Source organism: Chenopodium album, chromosome 24, assembly GCF_948465745.1.
Source record: "Chenopodium album chromosome 24, dcCheAlbu1.1, whole genome shotgun sequence".
Taxonomy (NCBI): Eukaryota; Viridiplantae; Streptophyta; class Magnoliopsida; order Caryophyllales; family Amaranthaceae; genus Chenopodium; species Chenopodium album.
In genome coordinates, this window is record NC_137857.1 from 27011488 (window position 1) to 27024913 (window position 13426).

Below are 13426 nucleotides of genomic sequence, written 5' to 3' on the forward strand. Positions count from 1 at the left end.
CTATTGCCTTTCTTTTTTTTTCTTGGATTATTAGATTGTTTAAAAAAAACAAAAAAATTTGGTGTTTATGGATTTTTTTTAAGAAAAGATTAAATTATATCAATTTAAATTATTGTCTATCATATTCGTGCTTATTGTAAATGTTAATATTATTTCTATATATTACAAAAATAAAAAATATTGCATATTTTAAATAATCATTATGTTAGTAGTAGTTGTAGTAAAAAAATATCACCTATTAATTAACAAGTTGTTACATTAGGTTGCAAAAAGTGATACATACTATCAAATATAGTGATACTATATGTCAAAAGATGTTTGAAAAATGTTACCTAATAATCAACCTAATGTTACATTAGTTCTAAAAAATGATATATAATGTCTGATAAAGTGTTACTAAAATAAGTAAATGTAAGCTTGATAGGAAAGTCATTTCAATCCAATCTATTCTTGCCTTTCTTGGGGTCAAATAAAGACAAAAAAATGTCAATGACCTAGCACGACAAAGCACTCTTCGAGGGCATGGAATGTTTCATTTTTTGGTTAGAATCTCGACACTAATGTCTCTCTCTTAGATTCTCCGGTGAAAATACGAAAAAACTCCAATTATTTCTCGATGGAAACCAAGTTTTACAAATTCTCCCCGAAACTAGATCCTTTGGTAGTCTTTGATAGAATTAAAGGATGATCTTGTTCTTGTCCTATCTTAGAAGACATTACCTCATTTAATCCTCAGCTTTTCCTAATTCAGACTAATTGATCTTAGATTTAGGTTCTCCCACAAGGTCCACAACAAGATTTAAAGTTGATTGAAGCTTATGCAAGACTTTCTTATGGACTGGCCAATCTTAGATTACAACATATCTGTTCAAAGATAGATAAACAAATTCCCAACTCCTCTTTCCCAAACACACGCAATGCCACAAGAAATTCAAGCTAGGTCGTCAATGTTACATCCCCAAAAGGTAGGAAATGTATATTAGTGTTTAGCTGATATAATACAGACATGTCATTTTCAGATTGCTGCCATATTGGTTGGACAATTCCATCAAATGTGGCAAGACGTAGGAAGACGTCCACGCCCCATAGTAAATCCTCTTGTTCCATCAGGCATTCGCGGACCAGGAGGTGGCTTATTAGAGGACTCAATAGTAGTAGCCATCCCATGTCCTAATAGATTGAGAGATTTTTAATTAGCAATTTCATCAAACCATCCAATCAAACATAAAAAAGCAAAATGATTATTTCTATATTGCCAAGGGAAAATTGAAAATGAGGATCTTGGGGGGGGGGGGTTTACACACCCATGCCAATGTTGCCACGGTATTTTTGCCCCTTAGATCGGTTACGCCCTTTTCGTCCATTTCCTTCTTTGGACCTGTGCTCTCCATCCTATTACACAAGCGAGCTCAAATAAGAAAAATGAATAACTTTTTTTTGTTTGGAAGAAAATGAAAATAAAAGAGATTATCTTGAAACAGAAAACAAGGAATGTACGTAAGTGCAAAAGGCAAAAAAATTGGATTCTTGTCAGAGTACACACATTACTTCCTCATTTAACATCAAATCCAAGCAATTAGAGCATGGTCTCAATTCTCAAATATGTGGTTTCACAACAGCAACAAAAACAAAAAACAAATTGCAAATAGTATACCCTATAGCAAATTAGCAATGACCACCGAGCTAACTTAACTAAATTTAGAAGGCTTGCAAGCTACCTTTTATTTTCTTTTCTTTTTTTTTTTTTTAAGACACCAAAATTTTCAAAATAAATAAAGCAGCCACTGGGATATCAGTATAAAATGAGGCTGCGTGAAGAGTTGAGCTATCAAGTCTGCACTAGCTCTCAGCTGCTTTCTAGATTTGTAATTAGCCATGTTAGAATAGATTGAACCAAATGAGGATTAACTCAATAAATAACACATTACATCGACCAACCCACCTCATTCCATGGTATCACTTTCGCACTTTCATGCTCATAAAAATGATCTTTCAATCTAGAAGATATTAACCACAAATATACGATATCTTAAAAACTTGCCTCATCATCAAGGTCATCATGCTGCGCATTTGAATGACTTTTACCGTCACCTTTTGCTGAAACATGCACTCGAGCAAGGCCACCCTTCTCAGAATCGGATTCTCTCCAGACCTTTCGTCCAAGACCATTACCCTAAGAAAAAATGCAAGTTAAAAGAGTTCTCATTGACACAGAAGAAAATGTTGGGACATACCTTCCGCTTTTGAAGATGTTGGACCCGTAAGCCATTTCGCCAATCCATTTCATCATTCAAAGTAGCCACCTTTGGAAACAGTAAGTTATTAGCAGGCAATATCATGCTATATTGAAACTTGAAAGCACCAATTGCTTAAGGAAGAAGATATCGCTATGACAACTTACAGCTTTCTCAGCAGCCTCCACTGTTTCATACTCAACAAGTGCATAAATCTGTGAACATATTAGAATACCAAGTAAATATTCACAAAGTACAATTTGCAGTATATACATTTCTTGAAGCCAGAAATAATACACATCAGTACATTAGGGGCATTTGGATAGGTTATGGGAGGTGGTAGGGTGGTGATGGTGAGGTGGCAGTAAAGATTTGCTCTGCTAGGGCTAACCAGTAAAGACAAGTTCAGAACCCGGTTTATTCTTCCAGTTTCATGAGCGTAAAATTAAATGAAGCAACAGGATCCAATACTACCTAATCACTACTGCAAGGATTTCCACATTCCTAAAATCCCAATTAATCAATTAAAAACATCCATTAAAATAACATCTATCAAATCTCCTCCTTGGCCAAGATCTGGACATTGATATATTTGTAAATATACACATTGAGAGTTCAGACATATCAAACAAGACCCCACTATAATTTTTTTTCCCTTATTAGTTAATGTATATATACGGTCAAAGTTTAGTAAATTTAGAAGATCAAAATCAGAAAAGACTAGACCAGAAGAGTTCCAACTTCAAATCAGACCTTATAATCGGACCATAACACCTTATTTTAGGTGATCCCTCCTTATAAATAAAGATATACGCATACAAGTGCGACAGGTAAAAAAATTATCCCCAAGTCTTATAGCTACACCTATAATTGGAGATAAATAACCCAATACAGTACCTTTCCCAACATGCAATAAAATCTCTCAGTGTAAAACCAACTTTAAATCATCCTACATAACCATTCCTAAAGAAAATGTGTTATTGATTCCCAGATCAAAGCCTAACTGACCACTATTATAATGAGCTGAAATCCTTTAAAAAGTTCAAGTTCTTCAAATTTGTGTTGAACTTTTATGCTTATAAATTGAATTTGATGCGTAGATCGCTTGTCAATCATCAATATCATTATGCTATTTTAACTATATATAATTGATATTGCAACTCATTTATTTAATGCCTCGAATAGTCTAATGAAAATTTTGGTTTCAGCAGGCATGTAGAGATATCCAATACAGAATCCCTGGTGCAAACAAAAAGGTGGAATAAAACCAGCCTACTGGCACAACTAAGTGAACCAACTTTAGATACTAGTATGGTTATTTTTTTATACCAACTCCGGTTCGTAATACATGCAACTTTGTAATTTTTTATATCTCACAAATATTACAAAAAGTTGCATATAATAGAAACCGCAGGTAGTATAGTAAATTGGATACATTAAAGAATATACATAGTACTAAGTTTACACATTCATTACACTAATCCTTAACTTTGCAAGGAGCACGTATAACATCAATAGAATTTTTTTCTTAGGATAATAAGATATAAATTGGTTCTTATAGCCAAATTTATTGTAGCATACCTTTTCAAGCAAAATAATGGTCTTTCCATTGGCTGGAAACAAGACCACAAGGTCAATTTCACATCAAGGAAGGGTTATACGGCTAATTTTTTCCAACTAAAAGTCAATAGACTTAATTGCACAGTTGCAACCAGTTGTAGCCTCAAGGAAGAAAAGATAAAGTAAATGAATTATTAAAATTCATATAGTATAATAAAGTTCTCATATAGCATTGGTGCATTAATTAAACAACCAGAATCACTAGTTCCCAAGTATACACAGCAGAAATATGCCCAGCATCAAATTTTACCTTGCCATTAACCAGTTTCTCGGCCTTGTTTCTCTTCACTGAATCCTCAGCAGCATGTGGATCGTGTAAGGATACAGTCTTTATACTACAGAGACAGGTAACATTAGATATAGGAGCAACAATACACCACCCAGAAGAATGATTTACATTTAAGAACCAAGGACTATAGGAGAAACTACCTGCCAGCCAGACCAAAAATATTCTGGATATTCTGCACTGAGTGGTCTTCAGGTAAATTTGCTACAACAACTGTACAAAGCTAAAGCCCAGTAATTTAGATTCATTAAACTCCTGATAAATTAAGAAGAGACAATTTCCTTCTAGATCAAATACCTCGGAATCCTCGTTTGATGGAAGAGGATGTCGTCGCTTTACTTTCTTCCCGTCTGAACTCAAAACCTAGATCAAATAATGACATGCAGCTAGTTAGCTAGAAAACAAACACATGAAATTTTAAGCAACCAAACGAAATTCATGCAAACCATGGCGGTGAAAAAACCAGAGAGCATACAGAAAAGCAAGTGTGCGCTCGCGCACACACTTACACACTTACACACACACACACACACACACACACACACACACACACACACACACACACACACAGAGAGAGAGAGAGAGAGAGAGGAGGAAATCCAAAAGGATACAGAAGACAAAAGCTTACAAGCTGTGAAGACTCCTTCAGTGCATCTACGATTGATGAAATGTCTTTTGTAAGTCTTTTCATCTTTCTAAAAGAACCAATTAACGAAATAGATACTGCAAGAAGCATAAATCCTCTGAGTCACTGCAGTTTAAGCATTAAAATCAATAACCAAAGTGAAACAGGATGCAAACACACGCACACATAAGCTTCAATATTGGATAGATTAGCAGCAGCAGAATATGCTGCATACAGCAAGAACGAAAATCAAAATTATTTGGGCCAATTCACGGGTAAAAAATTTTAGTCAAAGTTAGACTGCAAGTGTGGTTGATTGCCTCGTTGAAGATAAGATGCAATTCTCAACTGTGTAGAATCAAATTGGCAGAACAGAACATTGTTCCAAAGCCACCAACACAGCAACACTATGACTTTGAAGCATCAGATAGCAGAGATAGAATAGAGTATATGAGGATCAAAGTAAAGCTTGTAAATTTTGTTTAGAAAAATCAAGTTCAAAGTAACTTGGCAAATGAAACAGCTATGATGCTCTGAGTTACCCCTGGACAATTCCTAGAAATTATGGAGAAGGGGATACTAATGCAAAAATATGAATCTAGTGTTAGTAGAGGATTAATGACTTGATGTAATGGAAGTAAGGAACTGGTATTCAATATCTCTTTGGTAATCTATAATACTTCTTCAGTTTTTGTTTAGATGCATCACTTTCTATATTTGGAAGTTTCAATTTAGATCCATCACTTTCTTTTTTAGTAAATAAATTGTCTCTATCTCTCTCACATCACATGGGTTCACTTTCTTCTTTCTCTCTATCTCTTTCACCTTCAAAAATTGCCTAGGAATCTGTGAAATTAAAAGTGATGCATGTAATAAATAAACAGAGGAAGTAATTTTCTTATTACCAATAATAGGCCCCAAAAGATAAATTACTTACAATCTTTAGAAAGTTTTCTTGGGCTTAATGCCTGCAAAGCTGATCAGCTTATGTTGCCCATTTCCTATAATTTGGAAAAGGAAAAAAACTGAAGCCTCAAGTTATGTCTCTCCTTCGTTTATCAGTAAGTACACAATTTCAGTTCTGTGGTTTATGTGATAACAGGGGCATCTTTTCACAAAACCAAAGCTGTGGTTATGACTCGCAATTGGCTGCTTTGAAGAGGTGATCAATTCATTCATCTTAAATCTCATCAACCACTCAAACCCTACCCACTTTTGCCTCTGCGGTCCCATTGCCGCAGAAATGGAATGTAACAGATAAAGAATGGAACACGGCTGACGCAGTGTGAATTTTTTGAAATAAATCCATTATGGGGTTAAGTCTTGTTTGGCGTTATTTAAGTTTCAAAATATACTTTCAGCGTAATATAATCAAATCTATCATATATGGGTAAGTGAGTAACATATTTGTTAAACATAAAATTACTTAAAGTATCATGTTTTAAAAACTACTTTATTGATTACTATAACATTTATGGGCATTTTAATTAAAATTACAGATGTAATGGTTCAAAACATAAATGTTCTAACGCACCATTATAGATAACAATGAAAAACAACAGTTGTTTTGTAACGAATTTTGGATTTGGTGTTCCACAAAACCCCAATTTAACACCACAACAAAAATTACATCTCCTGCATTGTTCGTAAAGTAACAATGACTCACTACATTAGAACATTTATTACCAGTTACATCCATTCTTATTTTAATTGATTCAAACTTAATTATGTAATCTATAAAACATAATATTTTGAATAATTTTTGTTCACCAAATATGTTACCCACTTCTATTTAGATACATTTCAATAGAATACTTCTGAAACTCTTAAAACTTAAAAATGCTTAAACCCATTAATGTGAATTTTTGTGAAAAAAAACCTAACACCACATTTACCGTGATCCGTTTTATTCGTCCATTACAAGCCATTTCCACAACAACGCAACTGTTACCGCGATAGGGAGTTTGCTTTGCAGCCACGAGTTTTTTCTATAAATGACGAGGAAAAAATACATGATTTTTGTCGAGACACTATGTAACAAAGTTATGTGGAACGACAAATCCAGAATCTGTTTAATAATGATTGTTCTGTAATGGAATGACTGGGTTTTAACTTTTACCTCCGCGGTGGAAACAAAAGATTTCATAGACATTAGACAATGATAGATTAAGTGTTTGATGAGTTGATGGTCTTTTCTATATTTATGAAACCGTAACTGCACTCATGTCTTGAAGTGCATATGTAGTTGATCATCTTAACATAAAAAATTGAAAGTTTTTTAACAAAGCTGTTACTTCAAGAGGACGGGAAATATAAACAAAAATATATTATGAATGTGCCATATGCATACTAAGTACTAAGAAGGAAAATTAAAAGTTATAAAAAGAAAAAACTTTTTGCTATCATGTCAATTATCGTATGAGAGTAGGCTTGGTCCAGTTCTATTTGCGTTCAGGTTATCTGTATTTGGTTTGGTCTGTTGCATTTTTAGTTAGAATGAATCATTTTAAAAAAAAAAACAGTTTGGCCATCATCAGGTCTAGTTAACCATATTTCAATTTTAGTTTAGTTTGAGGTCATTCAAGGATGCTGATCAAGCTTGGGTTATAGTTTTCAGGTTAAAAAGGACCCTGCTTTAGGTGATTCAGACATTCAGTGAAGAAAATTCTGTCCTAATCAGATTTATTTGATATGCCCAAAAAACATCATGTTTACGTTATTTGTTTGTCTTTTGGGGAAATCAGTAAATGGTCTAGTTCAACAACTAGATCAATCCACAAAATCCAATTGATGTAGCACAAATTCAATACTTAAACCAACTAAATAAATTCGTAATTACTTAATGGACCTCAGCATACAAGAGCAGAGATGAAATCAGATAGTAATTAATTACAGCTCATTCAGACTGGACACCCACCCAAGAGCTCGGCGCAGCCACAAGTGATTTGGGCGCGCCAGGAGAAACATCCGGGCAAGGTGGTCTGTCACAAGTACCTGTATACTTTCATCATTTTTCATCTCTATCCTTGCAGATTTACAGCTGAGACAGCTTATAGAGTGCTATCGAATGAATTTTTTCTAATAGTAGTATAAAGTTCCTTGCAAATTCACAAATCAGAATGAGTAATATAACATCAAGCAAAAAGAGGGCATCATCAGTCATGATACATAATGAAGCAGCATCAGAATCAGCTAACCCATATCAGACTGCAGAAAAATGGTCAAGAGCAATCATTATCAACACTTACCAAACCCGTCTTTGTCTTTCTTCATTTGTTTCAACAAAAACTTGTCATTTGGTAAATTTTCATCACTGAAGTAATACTCAACCTGTAAAACCACCAAAAAGCTTCAGAATAACATAACAGCAACCTACTTAAAATAGTAAGTACTTTTTTTTTTGCAAAACATTGAAAAAAAAAACGTTTTTGGGGAAAAATAGATAATCTTCTCTCGTTAAATTCAATTATCTATAATTTCGAACCCTAATCATAAATAAGATCCAAATAAGTAGTTTGCAAAGTGACAATTCATATTCCTTCTTAACTCAATCATTTCAGAAATGAACATCTAAAATCCCTAAGGGTGTGTATTCACCTGATTTTCACTTATCTGAACTTAACTTAACTTATCTGAACTTATTTTAGTTGTAATTTGAAGTTGGGCAACCCTTAGTAGAACTTATTTTTCCTGAACTGAACTTATGAACTTATTAAACCTGAAATAAGTGAAAATAAGGTGAACAGAACAAACCCTTAAGAATATGAACCCTAAACCACCTGATGTTTACCATAAAAAAGTCTAACATTTCAATTTATTTTTTATATATAGCATAAAATAATAGAAATTAGAATCAGGTGATTTTTTTGGCTTGTTATACATGATTCATAAATAAATAATCTTTTTTATTTAATTCAATTATCTTTAGTTTTGAACCCTAAGCATAAACTACATCCAAATAAGTAGTATGCACTATGCAATGTGACAATGTAATTTCCTACTAAAATACACCATTACCTTCTCAACTCAATCATTTCAGATATGAACATCAAAAATCCCAAAACAAACTTATTAAATAAAAAACCCAACATTTCAATTTCAAATTAATGACCAGCCTGCTTGATGATTCAATTAATCTTCTCCAGTCAATTCAATCACCTATAATCTCAAACCCTAATCATAACCTAAAACCGAACCAAATACGTAGTACGCAAAGTATTCCCATCTCAAATTAATCATTTCAGAAATGAACATCCACAAACCCTAAAAACATGAACCCTAAACAATCTTTGAAATGCAACATTGTCAAATTCAAATTCAAAATCACAATCAAACAAAATAAAGTTAAAAAAAGGAGCAAAAACAAAGACTAGCCTGCTTGATGATCTTAGCGCGGAGCTCTTCAACGGAAGAATCGACGGGTTGAGAGCGGAGGTGTTCGTCATCAGAGGGCGAAGATGAGCGGAGCACGGGAACTTCATCGGCGGAAGTAGCGACGGCGACGATCTCCGACGGATGAGAAGGGTCGGTGGTTGGGATCCCTTCGGCGGCGGAGGCGGCCATGGGAGGAGAGAGAAAGGGGGAAGAAGAGAAGAAGGTGAAGGAAGAAAACCGAAAAACAAGTTCCCGCCTGTTTCTTCTTCTGCTTCTGCTCTCTCTTTCTCTCACTTCGGTGGCGTGCGTTTTGTGACTTAGGGCCTGTTCACATTTACTTAATTTCAGTTCTAATCAGTTCAGTTTAGTTCAGTTCAGTTCCAATCAGGTCAGTTCAGTTCAGTTTAGCTCTTAATTTCTCTCTCACATAAAATATTCATTTCAGCTCAATTCAGTTCAGTTCAGTTCCAATCAATTCAGTTCAGTTCAGTTCAGTTCAGTTCCAATCAGTTTAGTTCAGTTCAGTTCAGCTCAATTCAGTAAATATGAACAGGCCCTTAATAGTTAATATAGGACTTGACTAGCCGACTACTACTCCCTTGGCCCGGACTAGTGACGAGCTGACGATAGACCCGAGTCAACCCGACCTTCGCGGTTTGTGCTATAGCTAGGTTTACATAATTTTTTAAGTAAGACGGTCTTGTAGGTCCACAAATCTTATGAAAGACGGTCTTGTAGAGTTGTAGATCATTTTTCATATCATCTTGCATGTGTGACAAACTGACTATCTAAGGACTCGTTTGATTGCATACGAATATTAAGTTATACTTCCTAATTATTAGGAGGTCTACTATAGTTATTTTTGGCTTACATGCATAAAGGAATTTGTATTTACCATAAAATCTCCTATGTTTTATTTGGTTAACTTTATGTAATTCTCATGTATTATTTATTTTAGGAAGTAATTTTTTATGTATTTGTAAAGGATAATGATATCATCAGTGTCATTATCTCTTGATTTACTCCTTATTTTACACAATTAGGTTGATTGTCAAAGTTTTCCCTAACTATTGTTTAATGTACCTAGACATATACTCTATGATATAGTCATAGTCTAATGCTTACTTATGCATTATAAATACTCTTGTATACTCTTCAATATAATAAAGCTTTTCAACATTCTCTATCTCGTAACTCTATCATGGTATCATGAGCTTTTGATCGATCTTTTCTTGCTTCCGCTACTACCATGGCTACACTATCAAAACCCTTTGCCGATGCTGACAAGTGATGGTGACCATATCAAACTTCTCGGAAAACTTCAACCAAAATCACAATTTTTGCTCAACTTTTTTGGCACTGTACCATTTCATATACCAAGAGATGTCATTTATTATATATTTTTTTTTCTCCAAACCCCTTAGGGAGAAACAATTGCTTCTCGGCATCCTTAGTTTACCTACGAAGTGTTGCCAAAATGAAATTCTCTCTCCAAAACCATTATGGAGAAACATAATATTCCATTCTAAACCACCATCAGCACCATTACATTTTTTTTTCTATCTCATCTTCAATAGTTGTGAAGGAACCCTTATATATTTATTCTTCTTTCATACGTTACAAGCACACCACTAACAAAATTCTTCATTATAATATTGTCATCAATGGTTCACGTGTTAACAACCGTGAAAAACACCAAGTAAACAACTCCTAAATTTCTCTATATATTTTGTTTCTTACTTATCTAAAAAAATACACACTTTTAATTCCCCCAATCTCTCCAAACCCTCATGGAGAATCACAGTGCAATGCAACTGTAGACACTCATTTGTGTCTCCCCAAAATTAAACCCAGTGATGAATGACTTTTGCTTCGAACCATAATCGAATGAAGTGAAAGTGTGAAAAGTCTAGTGTTGCAGTTAATTTTTATTAAAATCTTTCTTTCTGTTTTTGAAAAACCAACTCTATTTATGAAAATAGCCAATCCATTCTAGTTTGGTCCATGATAAGGGTCCAATAATAGTGTAGTTGGATAGGGCTCGAAAAGAGCTTTCCAACGATATATTATAAACCCAATTCGATGAATAATAAGGAAGTTATGGCCAAAATACTAAACTGAGCTCGATTTGATCTTTACATACGGCCCAATGATCTAGGGGAGGGTCCATTATTATTCCTAAAGCTAGTAGGATTGATTATAGTCTTCTAGAGTTATCTAAACGGTTCTTTTTACATCCTAGTAGAATTAAAATTGATAATTATGTATACAAGTTTTACTTGGAATAAAATATGTTTTATATGAAAATACGATTTTAGCCTTCGTACGGACTTTACGACTCAATTTTATTGATAAGGGGACTCCGTATTGAAAGCACGTTGAAAACCACGCTTGTCGCTAAACGACAGTTTTGTTGCCTTGGGACAATTTTGTCGTCTGGCGACAAAGCTTATTGTTGGCGACAAAGTGGAGTTTTATTCCTCTTCAAATTATAGTTGTTTTCTATCAGATTCTGGACTATTTTCCTATAAATAAGGTCCTTGGACCTCCGTTTTTAATCACCTACAATCTACATTTACCTAATTCTCTCTCTTCTCTCTCGAGCAATACTTGCTTTCTTTCTCCCTCTAGCTTTTACAAACACAATACCGCACTCATTAGTTTTAGAAACACCTAGCCAAGTTCGAAGTTGCCTTCGCCTTAGACGTGAAAGGTTGATACCTTCTAAGGGTTTGGTTTCAAATCCAGTCTAAACTTTTTAACTCTTTCCTTCAATTATTTAATTTAATTGTTTAATTTAATTCTTTGATTTATTATTTTGTTCAAGTTTACTAACTTGTGTATTTTGTTATCAGAAAGAGGTACGAGGCTTCAAAGGAAGTTATTAGCTTACTCCCTATTTATTTCAATGTAGAAAGCATGTTTAGATTTGTTTAATTCCTAGTATCATGTTCGGATGTTATTATTGCTTTCTAGTATCATGTTTAGGGTGAATTTATTCTTTCTAATATCATGTTAGTATCATGTTAGGTCTAAAGCTTTGATCTTTAATGTTTAGTGACATGCTAGGATTTGTTATTAATCTTGTTGGTATCATGCCAATGATCTTGCTATTATTATTAAGCTTTATTGAGATTATGATTGTTATTATGATGATTGTTACTATGATTATTATTATGTTGCTTGATATATATGCTTGATCACGCCTTTTATGCAAGTTTAAAGGGAATTTGTACTTGAAATCACGCCTAATAAGATAATTAATAATTTGGTTTAGGCTAATAAGATTTTAATTCAAGTGATCACCAATAATAGTTTTGTTTGTGCATTAATACTCAATCAACATAGATTAAACAGGTTTAGGATTAACCTAATGTTTGCATGTTAGTCAGAAAGCGCACATGAATACGAGTAGAATAAAGTAGAGGCCTATTTTATAGGGCGGGTTTGATCTCTTTTAGATTGGCTTCGTACCCTCATCCCCGAACACCAGTCTTGGTTCCAAACCTATTGGAGTTGACGATCTCATGGATCGTTAAGAGGTGTAACCTTCACCTCGTGACGGTTTACAAGTTCCTAAAACTTGTTGGCGACTCTTTTGCTCTTGTTTCCTTTCCTTTGGACGCCACCATGCTTAAGTGTATGATCACAGTGGGGTTCAAGCTTGGGGTTAATGCTTGAAATATTCCCTACAGCAACCCTTCCCACCACCACTCCAATTGAACAAAATTTGCGATATTATATCCAAGATTGATCTCTCGTTCCGAACATCCGTCTTGCGGAGACGTGTAAAGGATAATGATATCATCAATGTCAATATCCCTTGATTTACACAATTAGGTTGATTGTTAAACTTTCCCCTAACTATTGTTTATTGTACCTAGACATATACTCTAATGTATCTAGTCATAGTCTAATGCTTACTTATGTATTATAAATACTCTTGTATACTCTTCAATATAATTAAGCTTTCCAACATTCTCTTTTTTATAACTCTATCATATTATTATGACTTTGTAATCCCCCGTATTTTTAAATATATTATTAATGAAATTATATTTTATTCATAATATTTATTTGTATTTTTTTTCGGATTTAATTTCAAAAGTTTCAAATTATTTTTGGGTTTGATGAACGATTTTATTACAAAGAGCTTTTTATGAACCTTTCTTCTATAATTTATGTCCAACAAACAAACCAACCCCACTTTACTTTCTTAATTGACCCATTAATTTTATGAGGCTCAATATCCCTACTTACCCTACTACCCTCTCTCCTATAAATACC

At 33.9% G+C, this 13426-nt stretch overlaps 1 protein-coding gene across 1 annotated transcript; it reads right to left on the reverse strand.

Annotated features, from left to right (window-relative positions):
- Window positions 1-805: 805 nt before the first annotated feature.
- LOC145611728 (la-related protein 6A-like) lies at window positions 806-9425 on the reverse strand. The gene is made up of 11 exons (XM_081667087.1): window positions 9140-9425; window positions 8014-8095; window positions 4769-4863; window positions 4438-4503; window positions 4284-4363; window positions 4105-4189; window positions 2402-2449; window positions 2235-2303; window positions 2042-2173; window positions 1305-1392; window positions 806-1170 (listed from the first exon to the last, which is right to left on the reverse strand). Exons 1-11 carry the CDS (start codon window positions 9326-9328, stop codon window positions 1049-1051), a joined length of 1056 nt encoding a protein of 351 aa, XP_081523213.1. The 5' UTR covers window positions 9329-9425; the 3' UTR covers window positions 806-1048.
- Between the last annotated feature and the right edge of the window lie 4001 nt (window positions 9426-13426).

Excerpts from the sequence above, each read along its gene's own strand:
- LOC145611728 (XM_081667087.1), bottom strand. The coding sequence starts at position 9,328 with ATGGCCGCCTCCGCCGCCGAAGGGATCCCAACCACCGACCCTTCTCAT. Across the intron at positions 4,190-4,283 it reads ATTTTTGGTCTGGCTGGCAG|TATAAAGACTGTATCCTTAC; the intron begins GTAGTTTCTCCT and ends CTGTCTCTGTAG. Across the intron at positions 1,393-2,041 it reads ATGATGACCTTGATGATGAG|GATGGAGAGCACAGGTCCAA; the intron begins GCAAGTTTTTAA and ends CTTGTGTAATAG.